This window comes from Gnatocerus cornutus, chromosome 9 (genome assembly GCF_029298725.1).
Source record: "Gnatocerus cornutus isolate USDA-ARS CGAHR chromosome 9, icGnaCorn1.1, whole genome shotgun sequence".
Lineage (NCBI taxonomy): Eukaryota > Metazoa > Arthropoda > Insecta > Coleoptera > Tenebrionidae > Gnatocerus > Gnatocerus cornutus.
Window position 1 is genome coordinate 11,800,029 of NC_142241.1, and position 19,570 is coordinate 11,819,598.

The 19,570-nt window shown below is 34.7% G+C and overlaps 3 protein-coding genes across 3 annotated transcripts; 1 reads left to right on the forward strand and 2 right to left on the reverse strand.

The window, feature by feature from the left end:
• Positions 1 to 340: 340 nt before the first annotated feature.
• On the reverse strand, positions 341 to 13,983 carry cdi (serine/threonine kinase). Its single transcript, XM_088045380.1, has 4 exons — positions 13,222 to 13,983; positions 3,413 to 3,733; positions 2,472 to 2,985; positions 341 to 1,901 (listed from the first exon to the last, which is right to left on the reverse strand). The coding sequence occupies exons 1-4, from the start codon at positions 13,480 to 13,482 to the stop codon at positions 1,042 to 1,044; spliced, it is 1,956 nt and encodes a 651-aa protein (XP_087901506.1). The 5' UTR covers positions 13,483 to 13,983; the 3' UTR covers positions 341 to 1,041.
• A 380-nt stretch (positions 13,984 to 14,363) lies between these two features.
• On the reverse strand, positions 14,364 to 14,924 carry mRpL55 (mitochondrial ribosomal protein L55). Its single transcript, XM_088045805.1, has 2 exons — positions 14,615 to 14,924; positions 14,364 to 14,565 (listed from the first exon to the last, which is right to left on the reverse strand). Exons 1-2 carry the CDS (start codon positions 14,789 to 14,791, stop codon positions 14,422 to 14,424), a joined length of 321 nt encoding a protein of 106 aa, XP_087901931.1. The 5' UTR covers positions 14,792 to 14,924; the 3' UTR covers positions 14,364 to 14,421.
• A 3,416-nt stretch (positions 14,925 to 18,340) lies between these two features.
• On the forward strand, positions 18,341 to 19,532 carry LOC148168850 (regucalcin-like). Its single transcript, XM_088045067.1, has 3 exons — positions 18,341 to 18,471; positions 18,523 to 18,881; positions 18,931 to 19,532. Exons 1-3 carry the CDS (start codon positions 18,422 to 18,424, stop codon positions 19,506 to 19,508), a joined length of 987 nt encoding a protein of 328 aa, XP_087901193.1. The 5' UTR covers positions 18,341 to 18,421; the 3' UTR covers positions 19,509 to 19,532.
• The last annotated feature ends 38 nt before the right edge of the window (positions 19,533 to 19,570 follow it).

The following is a 19,570-nucleotide window of genomic DNA, read 5'->3' on the forward strand; positions in this document are numbered from 1 at the left end:
ACTTATTTGAATGTTTACAATTCAAATCAGTTGCTTCGATCGTTTCTTGTAATTGAACTGGTATTCAGTTACAAGTTTTTTTTTAGTTTAAACTTGAAGTTGGAGTTGCAACTAAGCCAAGAAAAAGCAGTAAAAATACTCAGTGAAAAATTTAATGCAAAGTCCACGGGTCGACCTTGAGTTAGTTGCAAGGGCAGAAGTGCTTCAAAAACTTATTGTGGTTTTGTGTTTCTCTCCAAGTGCTGTATATAATTACCGAAGTATTCAATCAATTTTAGAACTTTTATTTATTTTTGAAATATGTTTGTATTCGTGTAATAGGTACGATTTAAAATATAACGATATATGAAAAATTTATTGTATTTTGCTAAACAACTATAATACATAGTATTGACAAGACAATATGGAAGATATACAAACAGACCGTTAAAATAGTAATACTTGTTTCACTAAATATTTTATAAATACAAAGAATAACATAAATGAATTTCCAAACATCTGATGGACGGTCATCACATTTTTTACAATGGTAATAATTATTGCAACGCAAACTGGATATGTCAATACACACATTTAGTTTAAATGTGAATTACTGATTTTCAAAACCAACGCTTTGGCTGGTTTTGAGAAGTAGTAATACAGTCGAAAACAATAAATTTCAAACACAAACTCACTCCAACATTAAAATAATATTATAAATGCAAAAATAAGCTTACATCTCAGATAATGCCAAAATAGATTGGTTTCATTGAAGGTCATACGCTGCTTTTTGCATTATCACAATATAAATTGTTGGAAAATAGATCTGTAAATCGAAAATGAATTGGCAACTCTTTCCCATAAAATATTTACAGCTTACGCTAACCGGGACACTTGCAATAATCAGAGAACATTGCTTGAAATATCAAAGTCACATTAGTCTTATACCAAAAAGTGAAAAATAGACTTCAACTCTTCAAACTGTTAATATTTCACTTAGGCCTCCAACCATCAACAATTTTAATACATATCTGACTAGAGAAGGAAAAAAGGAAGACTGGCCTACTTCTTATCAAAAAGGGGCAACTTTGACCTGACCGCACCTTCACAAACGACGATTCTCGTACATTTGTGTCTCTGCGGCGTCAAATGTGAATTAGAACTGGAAGCCCCTGAAGCCCCATTCTTTTCTAAAGATCTACGTAAAGCTGCTATCCTTGAACTAAGCTGCAACCCACCCCTGACTCCACCCGGATGCCTTAAAGTTGCCCCTTTTCGTTCGAAATAGTCGACCATTGAAGAAATATTTTTTGGTTTTAAATCTTGTACCCATTCGGAGCCAGTCAAACTTGAAATATCTTCACTACTATCAGTACAAATCGAAGACGCCCTTTTGTGAAAAAGCTGCAACTCGCAGGGTTCCAACTCATCCAAGGACCGTAAAGAACTTACAGCCGTCCCACTGTCCCATAAACTACTAGGTGACAAACATTCTCCCACGCTTGAATAAAACCCCGATTCGCACGATCCGCGTCTTCTCAGACTTGTATTTGCAGTCTCGCTACTCCCTAATTCCAAAAGATTAGTACTAGATCCACCCTTAAAAAAAGGGTGTACAAACAAAGGTGATCTCGAAGTGGCCGCTTTTCGCACCGCTGTCGGCGACCCAGGCAACGACTTTGGTGATTCTGTGGATTCGATGAAAGGTGATGGCAATTCACAACAAGAGGAGAAATTGCCGAGGAACTTTTTCACGCCGCGGAATTGAGTTAGAGCCGCGAAGGGATTGCTGGTCCTTGGTTTATAGTGAGGATCTTGTCGACACATGGTCAGTGCGTGGCGACGAGCTTTCTCGCTAGGAGTTGCGTGGAGGGTTATGGCCAACATTGACACGTCTTCGGACAACGATCGCCGGTGAACAACTGAAAAATTCAATTTGGGTCAGAAGATGAACGTGGCGAGTTGGAGGGGTGGGCACTTACCGGAGTTTAGGCCGCCATCTTGCAAAATGGCGGGCACAAATGAGAAAAAGTGCAAGTTTATACGAGAAATGATTACATATTGTGCGAAGCTACTCCAAACTGGTCATTTTATCAAATTACAGCCCTCTCTAAATGGGTTCTTAAATTAGAAACTTCGGGTTGAGACTGTATAATTACCAATAATCAGTTTTCCACAATTGGGGCAAACAGCCATTCAATTATCGATGCAAATAACAATCAAAATTATAGTCAATTTTCCTAAAGAAATGAATGTATTTAATGTTTCCTGTTTTTAATTGTAATTGGTAAAATATCCATTACCGACTTATCGATTAAAATTTATTGGCAACTCGGCCGTTGAAGCATTAAAAAACTGGTAATCGCCCATTTATCACAACTAATGAAGGTCAATTCGCCTTGATAACCAAAAGAAATGTCTCATTACCATACAAAACGAATAGCATTTCGCACAATAGGCAAACAAACAGCACAAAAAATCAAGAAACGTACTTTTCCTATGTTGCGGCGCCGACGCCTGTACCGCCAGCATAGGTAATTGCTCTTCACTTTTGGCAGCGCAAGTAGCCATCCTAGCTTCTTCCCGATTAGCTGCAACTTGCAAATCCCCTAAAATATCCGTCAAAATGGAGATGATCTCGTCAAATGTCGGTCGACTTTTTGGATCGATAGTGCAGCAGCGAAAGGCTAAGTTCAAAAATTCAGGTACAACGTTGTGTTCGCACATTTCGGAAAACGCTAGGTAATCGAGACCAAAGTTATCAGTCCTGGGTAACTGATCGGGATCAGCTTCTACGCGTGCTATTAGTTCGCATAATACTATTCCGTAGCTAAATACATCACTTCGTTGGTCGTAGTATTGACCTTTCAGGCACTCGGGGGACATCCAATATGGGGATCCTACTGTACAAAGCTTGGTTTTGCCGTCAGGAATCGTACTCGCCAGGCCGAAGTCGCCGACAACTGCTTGTAGGTTACCAGATTCCAGGCGCTTTATCAGGACGTTCTGGAAAAGAGGATAAACAATCATTTCCCACAATTTTATTACGGTTTTATTAATAGGCATTCCGGCAGATGATTTTTATCACCTATTTTTAGATGCAATCTACAAGAAAACTTCGTTCTCAATAGAGTTAATAACTTAACGCTTTTCAATTTCAGCAATTTCAGGGTAGAATTCTCTCTACAATAAATCATGTTTGTTTTTATTATCAGGTAAATCGTTCCCAATAATCCTTTGTTCGAACATTAATAAAAAAGAGCAGCAGTAATTAATTTCAATCACAGCTTGACTTCTCGTTACTGTTGCAATGGACTCCATTATCGAACGTTAATTATATCGCTCAGCGAGCGTTCGGGTGAAATAACAGGATGAAAAAACAGTTCTTAATTTATCTCGAAACGGTAGACTTTAAAGAACCGTTTATACTCACTTTACTTGTCAAGTCCCTGTGAAAAACGTCCTTGGAATGAAGGTAACTCATGCCGTACGAAATGTCCCTGGCGAGTGAAACCCTCGTCGGTTGTGGTAAATCAACACTGCGATTTTGGATGAGTTGTTCCAAGGAGCCACCATTGATGTACTCAGTGAGGGCATGTAATTGACCTTCATGAACACATACTCCCATCAAATTCAGGATGTTCGGATGGGATAATTTGTTCATTAATTGCACCTCCTTCAACATGTTGCGGCGATTAGAACGCAACAAGTTCATCTTTAGCACCATCACTTGGCCGGTTACTCGGTGGGTCACCTGGAAAACGAACAGTGTCAATACGGTGTTGTGCATACGAAATGCAGTTTGTGGTCACTGGGTTTGACTACCAAGCGGTTTTTCTACGATTTCTAAGGAGAATCCCAAATGCCTAAATATGGTAAAATTTTGTCACTTTCGCTTTTAGCGATAATAGTGCGCTGCCCTTTTGTTCCCACGAATGTTATCAGCAGGAACTTAGATAGTTTAAGAGGGTCAAATTATAAGAATTTTCGATGAAAGCTTCTTTTTATTCGTTGTTTAAAAGTTGAGTTCATAAAATGCCTTTATTATCACACTGTTTGTTTCGCTTGGTAATAACCTGTTCCATCAAGCGACTTGCACCGTTGCACTGCCAAAAATATTTTTAGCTGTTGGTATAAAATTCAAAACAATTTCTTGCATCAACTTTTGTTATTACATAAAAATGAAATTATTCAATCATCCTCTGTAATAAAGATGAATTCTTGACTTAATCGCCGATTTCACTTATTTTGCAAATTTCTTATTTATAAGCATTAAATTAGCTTCTTAAAAATTATAAACTGTAGCTGATAGTGACGCAATTTCATTAAAATAACACTTTCCTGAGTGGTTCTAAGCGGCGAAACTGGGTAAGTGAACGTGAGCATAGATAAGTGACAAAAATATTAGGAGGTCGCTTTTAATTGGGAATTTAATTAAATTTAATTGGGGTTTCTGTTAAGGGAAAAATGGTATTGAATTCAAAATTTCTAGCAATTAGAGTCTGCAATAACCAATTAATTTCCCTTTTCGTTACAAACATATTAAATTTTCCTTAAAAACAGCCTTCAACTGAGGTCGAATTATAACTTCGTCTTGATCGAAAATTGTAGGCGTTTCCAGATTCTTCTCCCTTTTTCGATCGATTTATCGTTCCAGGTCAGGGTTATCATTTAGGTTAAATAAGATCTAAACAAATTATCTTATCTATAACAATATCCCACCGTAAAAGGCAACCTTGAATATTTAGTGCAGTCGTGCTGTTTTATCTTCCAATTAGAATTTGTCGCATTTAATTTAAATAATATAATTTCCCGAGCGTTGGAAACGTCGAGGAACAAACATTGACTGACGTTGACACTGACGAAAAAAAAACATTTGTGGTAAACACCCTTTCATGCGTCATTTCGCGGTTACGCACTGGAAAAACCCTCGATAAATAAGGGCTTTGCAATCAGATTAAGGCGCCGAAAAGTTTATTTGGGCGACTCATGGTTCTAAAATCAGTATTCCAAAAATATTCGCGAGAGATAAATAGGATATTATGTAACAAACATGAAATTTTTAGTCAATTATGTATTGTTGAAGCGTAAACAGGAAAATACGCGCGTATCGTCAATTACTGATAAAAACGTCGGCGAAATTTAATAAAAGAGAGTGAAAATAGAAAAATATCAAGATTGTGATTATGAAGAAACTCGGCGACTAATACCGGAAAAACCTGCATGTAGATTAACACAGACGTAACGAGTTCTTCATTGATGCGATGGAATGCATTAAAAAATACTTTCCAATATGAACTCTTTTGAACCTATTAATTATTCTCATTAGCTGTAGTCACTGAAATTCCTGAGTGACGTAAAATACTATTGTTCGCAGTCATTAAATGATAATGATAAGATTGATAAGAGATTTCTGTAATTGACAAAATTAGCACCTATTCTCGCCTCACGCTTACAAAATTGAGGATACTTTTAAGGATGTGAATGTATCGGAAATGGTGCAACTGTTGTTCTTAAACAAAAAAAAACAAACAATACATTTCGTGGATATGTGTGCTCCTTTCCAATAGCTCAACATAAAATCAGCTCGATCAATTAATTGGATTCTTGCCGGGCAATTAGTCACGAAATGATTTGCTCATTTCGGTGATGGTCCAGGCTCATGCACGGTCTACATATCATTTAAGAGCAGAAATCTGAGCTTTCTTCGCTTTCCTCCGGGACCTCATCCTACGCACCCCAAAATAGCGAGAAATTGTGCCGAGCGATAAACATTTCAGGATGAGTCATCAGAGTTTTCCACCGAAAAACTTTGTTGGTTGTGTTTTGGAGCGTCTCAATTTAACAATACAATATTCAACGTCTACTTTCGAGCTAAAACATCCCTGAACAATAAATCATTGATTTTTTAGCTGAAAATACCGGTGCAAATGCACCGGTTCATTCAGGTTGGCAGCTTTCCAGCCAGTTAAAATCGTGAAGGCAAAAAATTCACAAATTCGTTTGTAGGTAACTGAAACTATTCCAATTGCTTCTGGCTCTCTACCAGCTGCTTTGACTTTTAAATGACATTTAACCCCGCTGAAATTGCCGCAGGGGTGAAATTAACGTTATCATTTGCGAGCAATTTCTGTGTTGTAATTGCAATGTTTATCAGACAGACGCAAACAACTTTGGATAAACACGGTTATTTAAAAAGAATGAGGTGCCAGCGCCAGTTAAATACTTTAAATTTGGTGACTTAACATAATTATTTACTTTGTGGAGCTTAAAATGGAACATTTGCCAAAATTTTGTTGCTGCTTCTCAACAGGAAAAACCTTCAAATTATACTAACATCAATATAAAAATTATTGGAGTTTGGCTTATCGCTCATAAAATTTTACACTAATTACATACATAAAGCGAAATTATTTTATGCCTTCAGTTGAGTGCTCCTTACCTTTATCGCACGTCCGACAATATTTACTAAAATTATTACATCCTTATGACGTCAGATTTGTCATTGCACGGCCCAAGTTCAATGATCGTTATTTCATTAATATTTCCTTAGCACGATCTTTCAATTTGGAAGACGTACAAATTATGGTCCATTTTCTTATACAAATTATAGAGACCGTATGGTCACAGGATGTTTCACTGCCTCTTGAATTATTTATTTCTTCCTACTTCTCGCCAACAGCTGTCAAATGTAGATAGAAATCACGCGTTTCCATTACCTGATCAAAATATCAGATACTGCCAAAACAATGACACTCTTTTATTCATAAGTCGATCATTTGTAACAGTTTTTTCTAGCCAGCTTTCCAGCTCGCCATACGTGATGCCACTTTGCAAGTAATTAGCCTTGTTTTGTCTTATAATCGCAAGGTCTGCAATTAAACACACCGACCGATAATATCAAGCACCTGATATTCTTTTTTTAATTGTTTATGAAACTGCAGATGCACTTCAAGAAAAATGACCATGATTTATTTTATATTGCTACTGATTCAGTGAAGACAAGTGCTGAATTTAAATTTAATCCTTGGCAGCCAAGAATATCAAACAAAAACCTAAATGGCGTCATTGGTGTGTCATTCTCTGACGTCTGCTTTCCAAGATGCGAAAAATTCATACCCACGGCGTGTTTACACATATTGCAGCAAATAAATGGATCTGTTTGAACGGTTTAGTGATCATTCACAATTTTACTGCATCAACATCGGAATTTTAATTAAACGGCGGCATTGACGACAAAAATAAATTTGCAAGGTATTTTTAAGATTCGATAAGAATTTATTTTTAACTTGGACTTGTAATCCTACGACTTTGTCTATTGTTATTCTGCTAGAATCAAGGATTACTTCGTATGAGCAGGGTCATTAAATTGAAATTTTTATAACCTTTAGAGCAGTCATCATTTCATAAAGGTGGAAACAAAATTCATTTTTAAGTACAATCAGCGAATTACTGGGAATATAAAAACGCACCTTGCTCCAGTTTTTTTTATGTAAAACTGACTAGCAACACAATGGCGTGATTATTATAATTACGTCTGTTGAGGGATTACACTTACGGTTTACGATAATAATGCAATGGGATTATTAAAATGCGTGCGAGATTTACAATAATTGTAAAGTGAAAAACGAGAGGTCAATATTTACAGTAAAAAACTGAAATTTCTGGTGACAGTTCTGAAAAATTGAAAGTGACGGTGCAGCGGTTTTTTTTTTCGAAGACATGGTGCCATAAATAATGAATTTCCAATCGCAGATCATAAATTTGATCGTAAGATTTAAAAATGTGTCCCAAAATTCCAATGAGAAGATTTTAATTGCGATTTTTATGTCTCGCCGTCCGTCAAATAGTCACAAATGATTAATTTGTCACGATTTTGCCCAATAACGGTTTTAGATCGGATTCTGAAAAACAATTCATCACAGCTTTGAAACACCTCGCTGCTGATTTGGAATGCTCATTTAGCACCATGTGTGGCACCAGTTTCTACTTTTACTTTAACAGTGTTATCTGAGTTCATCAAACATAGTAAACACACTTCATCAATCACATTCTACGTTAGTTTAACTTTACAAACATTTTATCAATGTATGGAAATGCGGCGATTTGTATCTCTTGTTTCAATGGAATAGTTCCTTATTGAATCACAGCTCGATTGCATAATCAAGACTATAAAAACTTAGCATTCGTCGATTAATTTGAAGGATCTAGGAGGAATTGTCTTCAGAATAAATTCAAATTTTTGACCGCACCTAAAAGTCACGCCCGTGAAAATGTCATACTGACGTAATTTTCAGAAGGATTAGTCAGAATTTGCATTAATCCCAAATATTGTAAACAATTTTCATTTACCGTGAAGACTTGTGAAATTACAAAAAGCGAAGAATGTATTACGAAATACAAAAGAAAGTAAAATTTTGGTTTACAATCATTTTATCATTTCAATTTCACGCTTGGTTATTTGCTAATTCCTCTTTTCCTTGCAAATTCATATAGTTGAACAGTCAATGAGAACAAAACCGTCGTGAGAACAAGACTTTTAAATTCATTTGGCGTGGTTATAAAACACAGAACGAACCGCAAAAAGTTGATTTAATTCAATTCCACGCGATCCTCAATGCACACGTTCAGCTTTCATCGAAACAACACGCGAAATGTTCCAATGCTATAAAACCGAGTTTATGGGGAATATAAGCAACATTTTCATTACATTTTGATTTGTTTACCGCTAAATATTTGCGCAGAACAGATGAGATCTAGATCTGCAATCTATTATGCATTAATTATACCGTAAAAATCTCACGTACATGCAATTATTACAGTAAATAATATTAACTTATTTTATTCGAAAGTAACGTTTTCTACACTGCCAGATTGCTATTGGTGTCGTAGAAAATCCTAATTGTTTGCACATGAAATTAATTCGGAACGACTTTTTCTCGACATCATCACTGCACCGAAAATAGAACAAAAAAAAACAGTCTAGAAAACCTTGATTGGCGCTCGGTTTTCGAGTTATAAATATTTTCGAAATTTCCGTTCGACGAGGTGACGAGGGGTTGTCCTAAAAACAATTGCTGTGACATCGTTTACGTATAGCACATGTTTGCACGGAAAAACACGTCAAGCAAAAGTGCTCGTTTTCAACATGACTTAACAGTTGTTGAGTTAAACTAGGTAGCAATTATTATTATCCAATTAATTGCGAATCAAATGTCCCATGATCACGTTTAAGAAAGTTTGACGCGATAAGCTGTTTTCGTACAATTTGAGGTAGAAAGTGCAATTTAATTATATTAGTTGCATAAGTTGCAAATTTATGCAGTTCTTTCCCAATGCGCAAAATTTGAGTATTGGGGTGACTGAAAGGTAATCTAAACTTCAAGATGTGAATGCCAAAGTTGTGTTCAACTTAAACAAGAATGCGTACAATCATGTTGCTAATACTAATGAGATATCAGAAATATGTTTCTTTTTGGTAATAACTTCTTCACGGATCATAGATATGCACATATTAAACGAAAGAAATAAAAGTGTTTGGGTTTGGAATTGACGCACCACAAATTTTAAAAGTTTTTATAAGCGCAACGACCTTTTTTATGTTAATTTTTCCGCACCTCAGAACTAGATATCATTACTTTATGGCGAAAATTAGTATCCTATAAAACTAAAAAATCGTATTAAAGATATGACGGTATAATAAATGTCTAGTTTATCGACATTATTTGTGAAATGAATAAAAATCATTCGACCATCACGGCTGTAATTTTTCTAAAATTCAAATGTTACAACCAATATCGTGAATTTATATTGAAAACTTTACAAGTTGCTGATTTAATGTAATCTTGACTTATGCCCTTAAGCTCCTAGCGGTATTTATTTGATTAAACATGGAAATCTCATGCTCAATAATCGACTTGAAGAGATTTTCGAATTTTATTGAAATTCATCAAACTAAGTTCATCGAAACTTCCGGCCCAATATGATTAGATGAGTTAAGCAAATCGAGCGTTTCTATTTGATTAGTTAAAGGACTGGCCTAAAATAACTATAATAATCAGTTAGAAATTTAGTCAAATTTTCATACAACATAATTTCTAATTTTTGGTTTTGATCCTTTCTCTGGACTTTTTGTTACACAGCGACAATCACCGTTATTAGCGATTTTTGCGACCTTTGATTCACCTCGAACTAAGTACACGGCACGTAAATAATGATAATAACATTAAAGTGAAACGTAATCAACAATTATGCCATTTAGCACAAGATTATAAAAAGCTCCGCCATCTTTTATACTATTACGACACAATAAATAAAAATGTCATAAATATAAAGAATTTCCTTACATTTTTAAGCGTTTTAGAAATTTATGTGGGGGCACTAAATACCGTATCGAACGATCTATACGTCAAATGAACCATTTTCTTTACAATAAAAACAACGAAGCAAATCCAATCGTTGATAAATAAATGAAATTAGCCGTTACTTGTTTTTGGTTGTGTGACTTCAAAGCAGCGGATCTAAACTGTGGTCACTGTTTATTTACTTTTTAAATTTGTTAATGAAAATTTATAACATAAAGCACTCATTAAAAAGACTAGGAAGTGAAGACGTTGAGTTTACTGTTTACCATTCAAAAGTTTTGATAACCACCATGAAAATAAACTAACTTGACCTAGGTCTCTTCACTCGGAAAAGCTTCAATCCTCTATAATTAGCCTAACTTAATTACGAACGCAAGTATCTCTCCGAGCACTATTACTGTTATTAGCAGTATCAAAAGATAGGCTTCGACTACTTAAACTTTCAAGTTAAATTATTTAGCTAGATGTTTAAAATGTTACCTTAAATCAATTTATTTGATTTACATTTCCTTATAATCAAATATGAAATTTGTAATTCCAACAGATGTTGAAATTACGGAAGCCAATTGTGACTTTTCCGATTTTTCTTGTTAGGAGAGAACATCGCGAAACGCTAAATCCAATTATAATTTTTTTCATTACCCAGTGCACTTCTGTCGGTCTTTATAAAATAAACCGTTTCAACAATTAGATTTATCTTGGAATGCAGTAATTGTGATTTTAGGTTAAATTTCCGCGATTATTGTCGTTATCAGTTTTTCGAAGAAACGAATACAAAAAGATAAGACTTTTTTTGGAGGCCAAAATCTGTTTAAAAAGGTTTGAGTTGTCAGTGTAATTTCCGTTTGATAGTTTCAAGTAAGACAATAGAATTAAAAAGTTAGGAAAGATACAAAGGGACAAAAAAAGAAAATGAACAAAAATTTGTTTCTTTCAGGAATAGAAACTCAAAACCTGGGAACTAGGAACTAATAATGAATTTGAAAATTTTAAAATTAATAGAGTTGGAAACCTGAAATCCCCAGTCCAAAAACTATTGTGAAATTTGATATCATTACGCGAAAAACTAGAAAACTGAAGAACTTGTGAGTAGCTTAAGGAGTCTTGAAAACTTGAGAACTAAATATGAAATACAGTAAGCCCTCGCTAATTCGTCTAACTTAAAACCGGCCCCACTCGGATTATCGACAAATTATGACAATTACTGTATAAAAATTGTCCGAAATGATTTTGATTTTCAATGTTTTCTAGTTTAGAATAAAATGGGAAAAAAATTCTGATTAGAAAAATTATGGAGACGAAAAAACACATTGAGATTTTATAGTTTTTCCGAGGAGGTACCCTCCCTGGGAAATCGGTGAATCAGTCTTAGAAAATTACTAGGTAATCAGGGAAATCGATTTAAAATCACTAGAAGATCAGGGGTAATCATGCATACGAACATCAAAGGCATTCAATAAAATAATTTGAGGATATCACTAGGAAATCTGGGGAAGTCAGACGAAATCATAAAAAAATCAGGGAAAATCAAGAGCAATCAATAGGAAATTAAAGAATATCACTAGAAATCAGGAGAAGCTAGACGAAATTACAAGGAAACCAGGGGAAGTTAGACAAAATCACTAGAAAATCAAGGGAAATCATTAGGACATCAGGGACAATCAATAGGAAATCAGAGGATATCACTAGGAAATCAGGGGAAGTTGTACAAAATCACAAAAAAAAAACAGCGAAAAAATCAGGGGAAATTAGGAGTATGTCATTTTTGAGTATTTACCCCTAAAGTTTTCCTCAATCAAAGATCTCCTTAATCAAGAACAAAAAAATAGTAAAATAAAAATAAAGTTAAAAAATGCGAGCACTATTTTACTTTTCATGTGTACAAACATTCAAATGTAGTTAAAGGTTTAAATAAAGTCATTAAAAGTAAAAATGACAACTATAAAAAATAGGATTATTAATAATGATAACTAATGGCTGTTTTAGACCTAATAATAGTGAAATGGTGGGTACTTGTGTCCGAAATTTTTTGACCGGCATTGTACGTAATTCATAAATTTCATCTGTTTTATGACAAAAAAAGGATAGGTGCCAAGAATGTTTAACATGATCCCTTAGTTGAAAAAAAACAATCTTTCAGCTCTATTTTTAGCTTTGGCAATGCAGTGTTAGGCCAAAGTGCATGGGGCAAATTAGGATGAATTTTGTACCACGAGCAAAAAAGTAAAAATCGTTACAGGGTTGGATTTCCAGAACAATTGGCCAGGTTTTCGTCAATTGTACCTTTTATGGTAAATTTGCGTCACATTATTACAAAGTAACGAGGAAAATGAGTAGAAATTATTAAATAAAAACAGTAATAAAACCTCATGCGTTTTGTTGTCATTTTATATGGAGGAATTAATAATTAAAATCCACTGAGGAACAACAGGAAAAGATACTTTCCAAGTGGTAACTGCAATAAAAAAAACTTCAACATCCCTTCAATTAAGACTGTTGATTGTTAAAGAAGCTGAATTTTTCTGGTGATGGCATATGTGGACAATAATAATATTGCCAAGTCACGACAGCCAAACTTTGTCTTGTCTAATCGGAATGTTGTGGTGAAATCTTATTAGACACTTTTAAGTTACAAAATCTCGTTTTTGTCCAATTAAGTAAGTTAATGAAAGCCAATGTCTTCTAACAGTGTGTTCCCAATGCCACAATTCTTAATCTGTGGTTTACCGTCTAGAATATAATCACCCGTTAATGAAGTGGCAAAGGTAAGTAGGTAGGTTACAGTTTTTATCCCGTCATATATGGAATACCCGAGGTTAAATCAAGCATTTTGACCTAGTTTCCAGCCAAATGATTTATTTCAGAGGTTATGTTATACCTTGAAAACTTCAGAGAAGAATCCAGACCCAATTTTCTCCTTGTGGAAGTCATCCATACGGTGTAGAGATGCCACAGCATGTTTTAAAGCTTGGCAGGAAGATCCAGTTTTGAGTCTATCACAGCGTGTCTTGGGGGGCGCCGAAAGTTCATTATTTGGACAGAACAACTTCTCATAATCACTATCCTTGGGATCACAAGGGGTATCATATATACACGAAATTTCTGCAGTGCAGGGCACATTTTTGTTGCTCGAGTGCATTGTATTGTAGAATCAAAATTTACGTTACATTAACCAATATCGTACATGTTTTTGCACGAATTAGCTGAGCTGCAGTCTTGAAATCACACATAATTTTTTAATTACTGATTCACTGGGGATTCTGGAACACTGTCAGGTAACCCAACATTACAACTCCCATTCAAAAAGACGGAAAATTTCGAAAAATCATTAGACATCATCTAGGGAAATATACCGCGCAAGTGAATTTCTGCAAGTTTTATAATTAAATTTAGAAATTATGTGCACTGCTGCAACTTAACATAAATACACTTTTTCACTTGGACTGTTCTCACTGCTTATCTTCAATCATTCAATGCGGAACATCGCACTTTTAGGCACTGAATTGGTTTAATCCTCTCTGAGCTCACAATTTGAAGTTTCACACGTAAATAAAAAGTTTGTAATGACAGTGTAAGCTTTCACCCGTCCATGTAACCAGCAACTGCTGCCATATTGTGAGATCTGTCACTATTAAATATTGCCATCTCATTTCCACTCGTTTCCATGACAAAGCTAGAATCAGTCACGTTTGCCGTAATTAAACACCACGACGCATGCGCACAATGTTTACGCGCGACTTTTAAAAATTATTTTTCCAAAATTACGGGAATTTTCCCACAACCAATTCTTTCATCTATTACGAAATTATTATAGTGGTAACAAAAGAAGGTTCCAAAAAAAACGTTTTCAAAAAAAGTGAAATGCTCCCATGCAGGAAATGTATTTCACATACTTTCTTTTCTTTTCCACAGTTGTACAATTGTTTCCACAATAGACTTAATTACCATAATGAAAGTAGCAGATTCAGTCGATTTAATTAACAAAATTATTTTAAGTTTCGTTGTAATATCAATTAAGAGTTTCAAAACAATGCGGGTTTATTGTTTATTATAACATTCACACTACATATTATTTAATCTATTTTTTGATGTATTTTACGTATTTATTCGCATCGAAATTGTCTTCAATATCGTCAACGAATTTTACCTTCTTCTTCGGTTTTCGGGCTTCTAGGCGAGCTTTTCTTTCCGCCTCACTAAGGGTCCATATATTCAAAGGCAACTGTAAATTTTAATCGAATATAAACGAAATCTAAGGGCAAAAACTGTACCTTTATTATCTGCCTTGGTTCATGGTACTTAATATTAATTGATGACCCATCGGGATTGACCAGAACGGTAGGATATAACCTTTTATAAGTTAATCGATGGGGTCGTGTAATACTGGCTGAATGACAGTTTAAGAACCGGAACTGACATAAAATTCCAAACGTGGTTTTCGACAACATTTTGTTGTTCTATTAAAAAAAAAATCATAAAAGCGAAGTTTAAACGGGGGTTAATTATAATTTTTAGGTTAGTTATAAACGTCAAATGGTTGTCAGCTGTCACATTAATATCAAACGGATTGTGGGTAAAATGGAAAGAAATCTGTACTTTTAAGTGAGTTGTAGGGGTCGCCACTGACTGAAATGAAATAAAAAATAAATTACATTTATTTGTGGTTTTTGTTCTATTAAATCTTTCATAGTCTTTTACACGCCGACGCGGCGCCACAGTGTGTTATCTAATGGCTTTCTTATACAGTTTGGGGAATTGATACCCGATGAATGGGAACAACTTTAATAAGAAGTGGGAGAGGAGTAGAGTCAGTGGGTGGTATTACTCCCCTCAACGCATCTTAGCGACAAAGTTCTCGAAAATTGTAACTCAAATACATTGAGAAAAACAATGCCTATCATTACTCATAAAAAAATAAAATTGTTGCATTTTGCATTCGAACGACCAAATCCCTCTAATAGCGAAGAATTACTAAAGGAGCAATCATGTTAACACCTCGTCTTGCCAAAAATCATAAAACAATGCCACGACGCATGCATTCGCACTGATGGGGGTAAATTATTTTTATCTTCCTCGCTCCAATAGCAATTATTGTTTTCTTTGTTGCGCTCATCTATTTGTCCATTAATCGGTCTTGGATTCACCAAAAATTCATGTTTCTTGATGTGTGTGAGAATGAAAGAATGCAAGAATCTCTTTCTCGCTCGGTGTCCCCCACTTTCTATTAAATTTAATTCCATGCATCGGGTGACAATTCCCCAAACTGTATTTTGAAATATTGCTATTGTAATGATTGATAGGTGCATTAATTTTACACATAATTACATAGTTTAAAAGTTTTGAAACTAATTTTTTAGAATCCAATATTATGTGTTGGAATGGAAAATCAATAAACTAAAAAATGAAAATAATTTCTAATCAAAAAATAAAAAATTTATAAAAAACTATAGATACAGGTACAGAATTTCCATCTCATTTGGGCTCAGTTTACGCAGAATGTCACGCTGAATTTTTAAATTTCTTCAACAAATAACAGAGTTATGGTCGTTTGCATTTTTGGGTTGTCGCCAGAGAGCCAAATTTTTTAAGGTTCGAAACAATTCGTGCCCAATATCTCGGAAACTATTAGAAATATTGGAAAACCGTTTGCGCCATCGGTTTTCTCGCGATTTTTTACATAAAAAATTGATCTTAGATTTTCCAAAAGTCGAAAGTTGCAGTTTTTCGCCAAAATTTATGACTAAAACTATACCAAATTTCAGATATCGATATCTCGCTTGTTTTTTTAAGCAAACTTGGGTTATTGTACATTAGTGTACGCAGAATTTTACGCAGATTCCAAATCTGGGATTTAAATTTAGATCCGACTACAGATAACTGAGTTATGGACTATCGCAGTATCGAAAAGTTGATTTTCGTTTTTTCAAATTTTTCCTAATTTTTAAAGTTAAATATTTCGGAAACTATCAGAGATATTGAGATGCGGTTTGCGCCATTGTTTTTCTCGGCTTATTTTACGTCAGAAAATGTTCTCAAAAGCCCAAAATTCGATAGTCGATTTTTCGCGAAAAAAAAAGCGACTCAAACGATGAAAATTTTTAATTTTTTTCATTTTTGGCCATAGCTTGTAAACTATTTGTCCGATCAATTTCAAATTTGGCCAATAGATAGATTTTGAGTTCCTCTTTCGATTGATAAATAATTCAAAGCTATTAAACGGCGTTTTCATTTTGAAAACATTGATTGAAAATCACCCTAAAATGACGTTTTCAAAACAGTTTTTGACCAATGCCTCGCTTATCTATTAAGAAAACTAGACAAATTTTTACTCACTATACGCAGAATGTCACGCTGAATCCAAAGCCGCATAAATTTTTACTTTTCGTCAACAAATAACAAAGTTATGGCCGTTTGAATTTTTGGGTTGTCGCCAGAGGGCCAAATTTTTGAAGGTTCAAAACAATTCGTGCTCGATATCTCATAAACTATTGCAGATATTGAGATGCGGTTTGCGCCAACGTTTTTCTCGCGATTTTTTACATAAGAAATAGTTCATTGATTTTTCTACAGTCGAAATTTGCAAATTTTCGCAAAAATTCATGTCTAAAACTATGCCAAATTTCTGATATCGATTTCTTGCTTATTTTCTAGAGTAAACTTAAGCTATTATACATCAGTGAACGCAGAATATTACGCAGATTCCAAATTTGGGATTTAAATTTAGATCCGACAACAGATAACTGAGTTATGGCCGATCAAAGTTTCGGAAAGTTGATTTTCATTTTTTCTCATTTTTCGTATTTTTTAAAGTTAAATATCTCGGAAACTATTTGAGATATTAAGATGCGATTCTGTTTCTCGGCTCTTTTTACGTTAGAAAATGTTACCTGAAGCGCAAAATTCGATAGTCGATTTTTCGCGAAAAAACATTCCTACTCAAACGATGAAAATTTTTTATTTTTTTAATTTTTGGCCATGGCTTGTAAACTATTTGTCCGATTGATCTCAAATTTAGCCAATAGATAGATTTTGAGCTCCTCTTTCGGCTGATGTATAATTCAAAGCTATTAAACGTCGCTTTCATTTTGAAAACATTGATTGAAAATCACCCTAAAATGACGTCTTCAAAACAGTTTTTGGCCAATACCTCGTTTATCTATTAAGAAAACTAGACAAATTTTTATTCACTTTACGCAGAATGTCACGCTGAATCCAAAGCCGCATAAATTTTTACTTTTTGTCAACAAATAACAAAGTTATGGCCGTTTGAATTTTTGGGTTGTCGCCAGAGGGCCAAATTTTTGAAGGTTCAAAACAATTCGATAACGATAACTCGGAAACTATTTCAGATATTGAGATGCGGTTTGCGCCATCGTTTTTCTCGCGATTTTTTACATAAGAAATACTTCTTTGATCTTTCTACAGTCGAAATTTGCAAATTTTTGCAAAAATTTATGACTAAAACTATGCCAAATTTCATATTGATATCTCGCTTATTTTTTAGAGTAAACTTAAGTTATATACATATGTATATATATATATATCGTGTGATTCATTAAATTTCCATTCTAGGTAGGCCGTGTATTTTGGACGTGCGTTGACTTCTTGTTCGATAACTAGCAAATCTCGCGAATATTAAGGTCGAAACTACTGTAATGGTGTGAGTTACGACATGAATTTTTTTCTCAAAGCCAACTGCGAATGGAAATTTAATGAATCACACAATATATATATATATATACATTTAAAGGCACGTGTTAAATATTAAACTTAACTAAACCGTTTTTTATTTCATTACACAAAACCATGAAGACGCAGCATACGAAAATTGTTTTGACCTCACCAATAATTTAGCGAAATTCACATTTTTTTGTCGCAATAGTTGATTCCGACATCCGCATTTTACAAACATTTGGTAACAAATTTTACTATATAAACAAATTTGTGTTAAAAACAGGTTTTCTTTATACTTCAGTAGGCAGAACTACTGAATGTAAAGCGAAAGTTAGTAGTGAATTTTATTATTCGCATGTATACAATAAGCAACCGATAAAAACAGTAGTTTCCTTAACACCAACATGACGACATCACTGTTAATTTTCCTGCACCTGCTCAGTATTCATACCTGGTGAGACTCTCAATTCTCTGTATCGTAATAATAATAATATTACAATTCTAGTCTTGGTATTCATTTATACCAAGTCACTACGCCAGTTGATCATGCTGAAGGACCCACGTGGGATAGCCGCAAAGGTCTTTTATATTTCGTAGATCTGCACGCCGGAAATATACATTCATACGAGCAATCAACTGGAAGAAACCGTCATATCCATTTGAATGGTGATGTAACACCTGTAGTACAATCAAAATATGATCCGGATTTACTGATTGCTGGGCTAAACAGAACTGTAGTTGCTATAGATTGGGATGGTAAAAGTGAGTGTTACACATTCAAATCTTTAACAACTGTAGCGAAGCAGTTTCCTACAAGCCGCTTCAATGACGGTAAAGCAGACAAGCAAGGTCGCTTGTGGTTTGGTAATAAAATTAATCCAACTATCATAAAAACGTGACAGTATATTTATAGGCACGATGGGTTTCGAAGGCCCCAACGGCGTTGCGCCTAATCAAGGAATTTTGTATAAATTCACGCGTGAGAATTTCAAAAATCCAAGCGTCATGATAGCACCGGTAAACATAAGTAACGGCCTTGCATGGAATAAAGATAACAATATTTTTTACTACATTGACACTCCAACTAGAAAAATTGTTGCATTTGACTTTGACGACACACTTGGCCAAATTTCTAACCGTCGCATTGTCTTTGACCTACAGGCACATCCAACTGTTAAAGGTAATCCAGATGGGATGACGATAGACCGAGACGATAATCTATGGATCGCTCTTTATGGTGGAGGAGCCATTATCAATGTGAACCCCAAAACAGGTCATCTTTTGAGAATCATCGCCATTCCTGCAGACGCTGTAACATCAGCCATGTGGGGAGGACCGAAATTAGACATACTTTACATAACAACTTCAAGATTTGATCTAACGCCTGAGCAAAGAAAGAAGCAACCTTACGCAGGAAGCGTTTTTGCTCTGAAAGACTTGGGCACAGGCGGATTTGAAGTTTTCGGCGCTGACATTGTAGATTCAGTGTAAAGAAATAAAAATTACTTGGAAGTACACATGTAATTATTGTGACCTTTTTCTTTATCGCTATC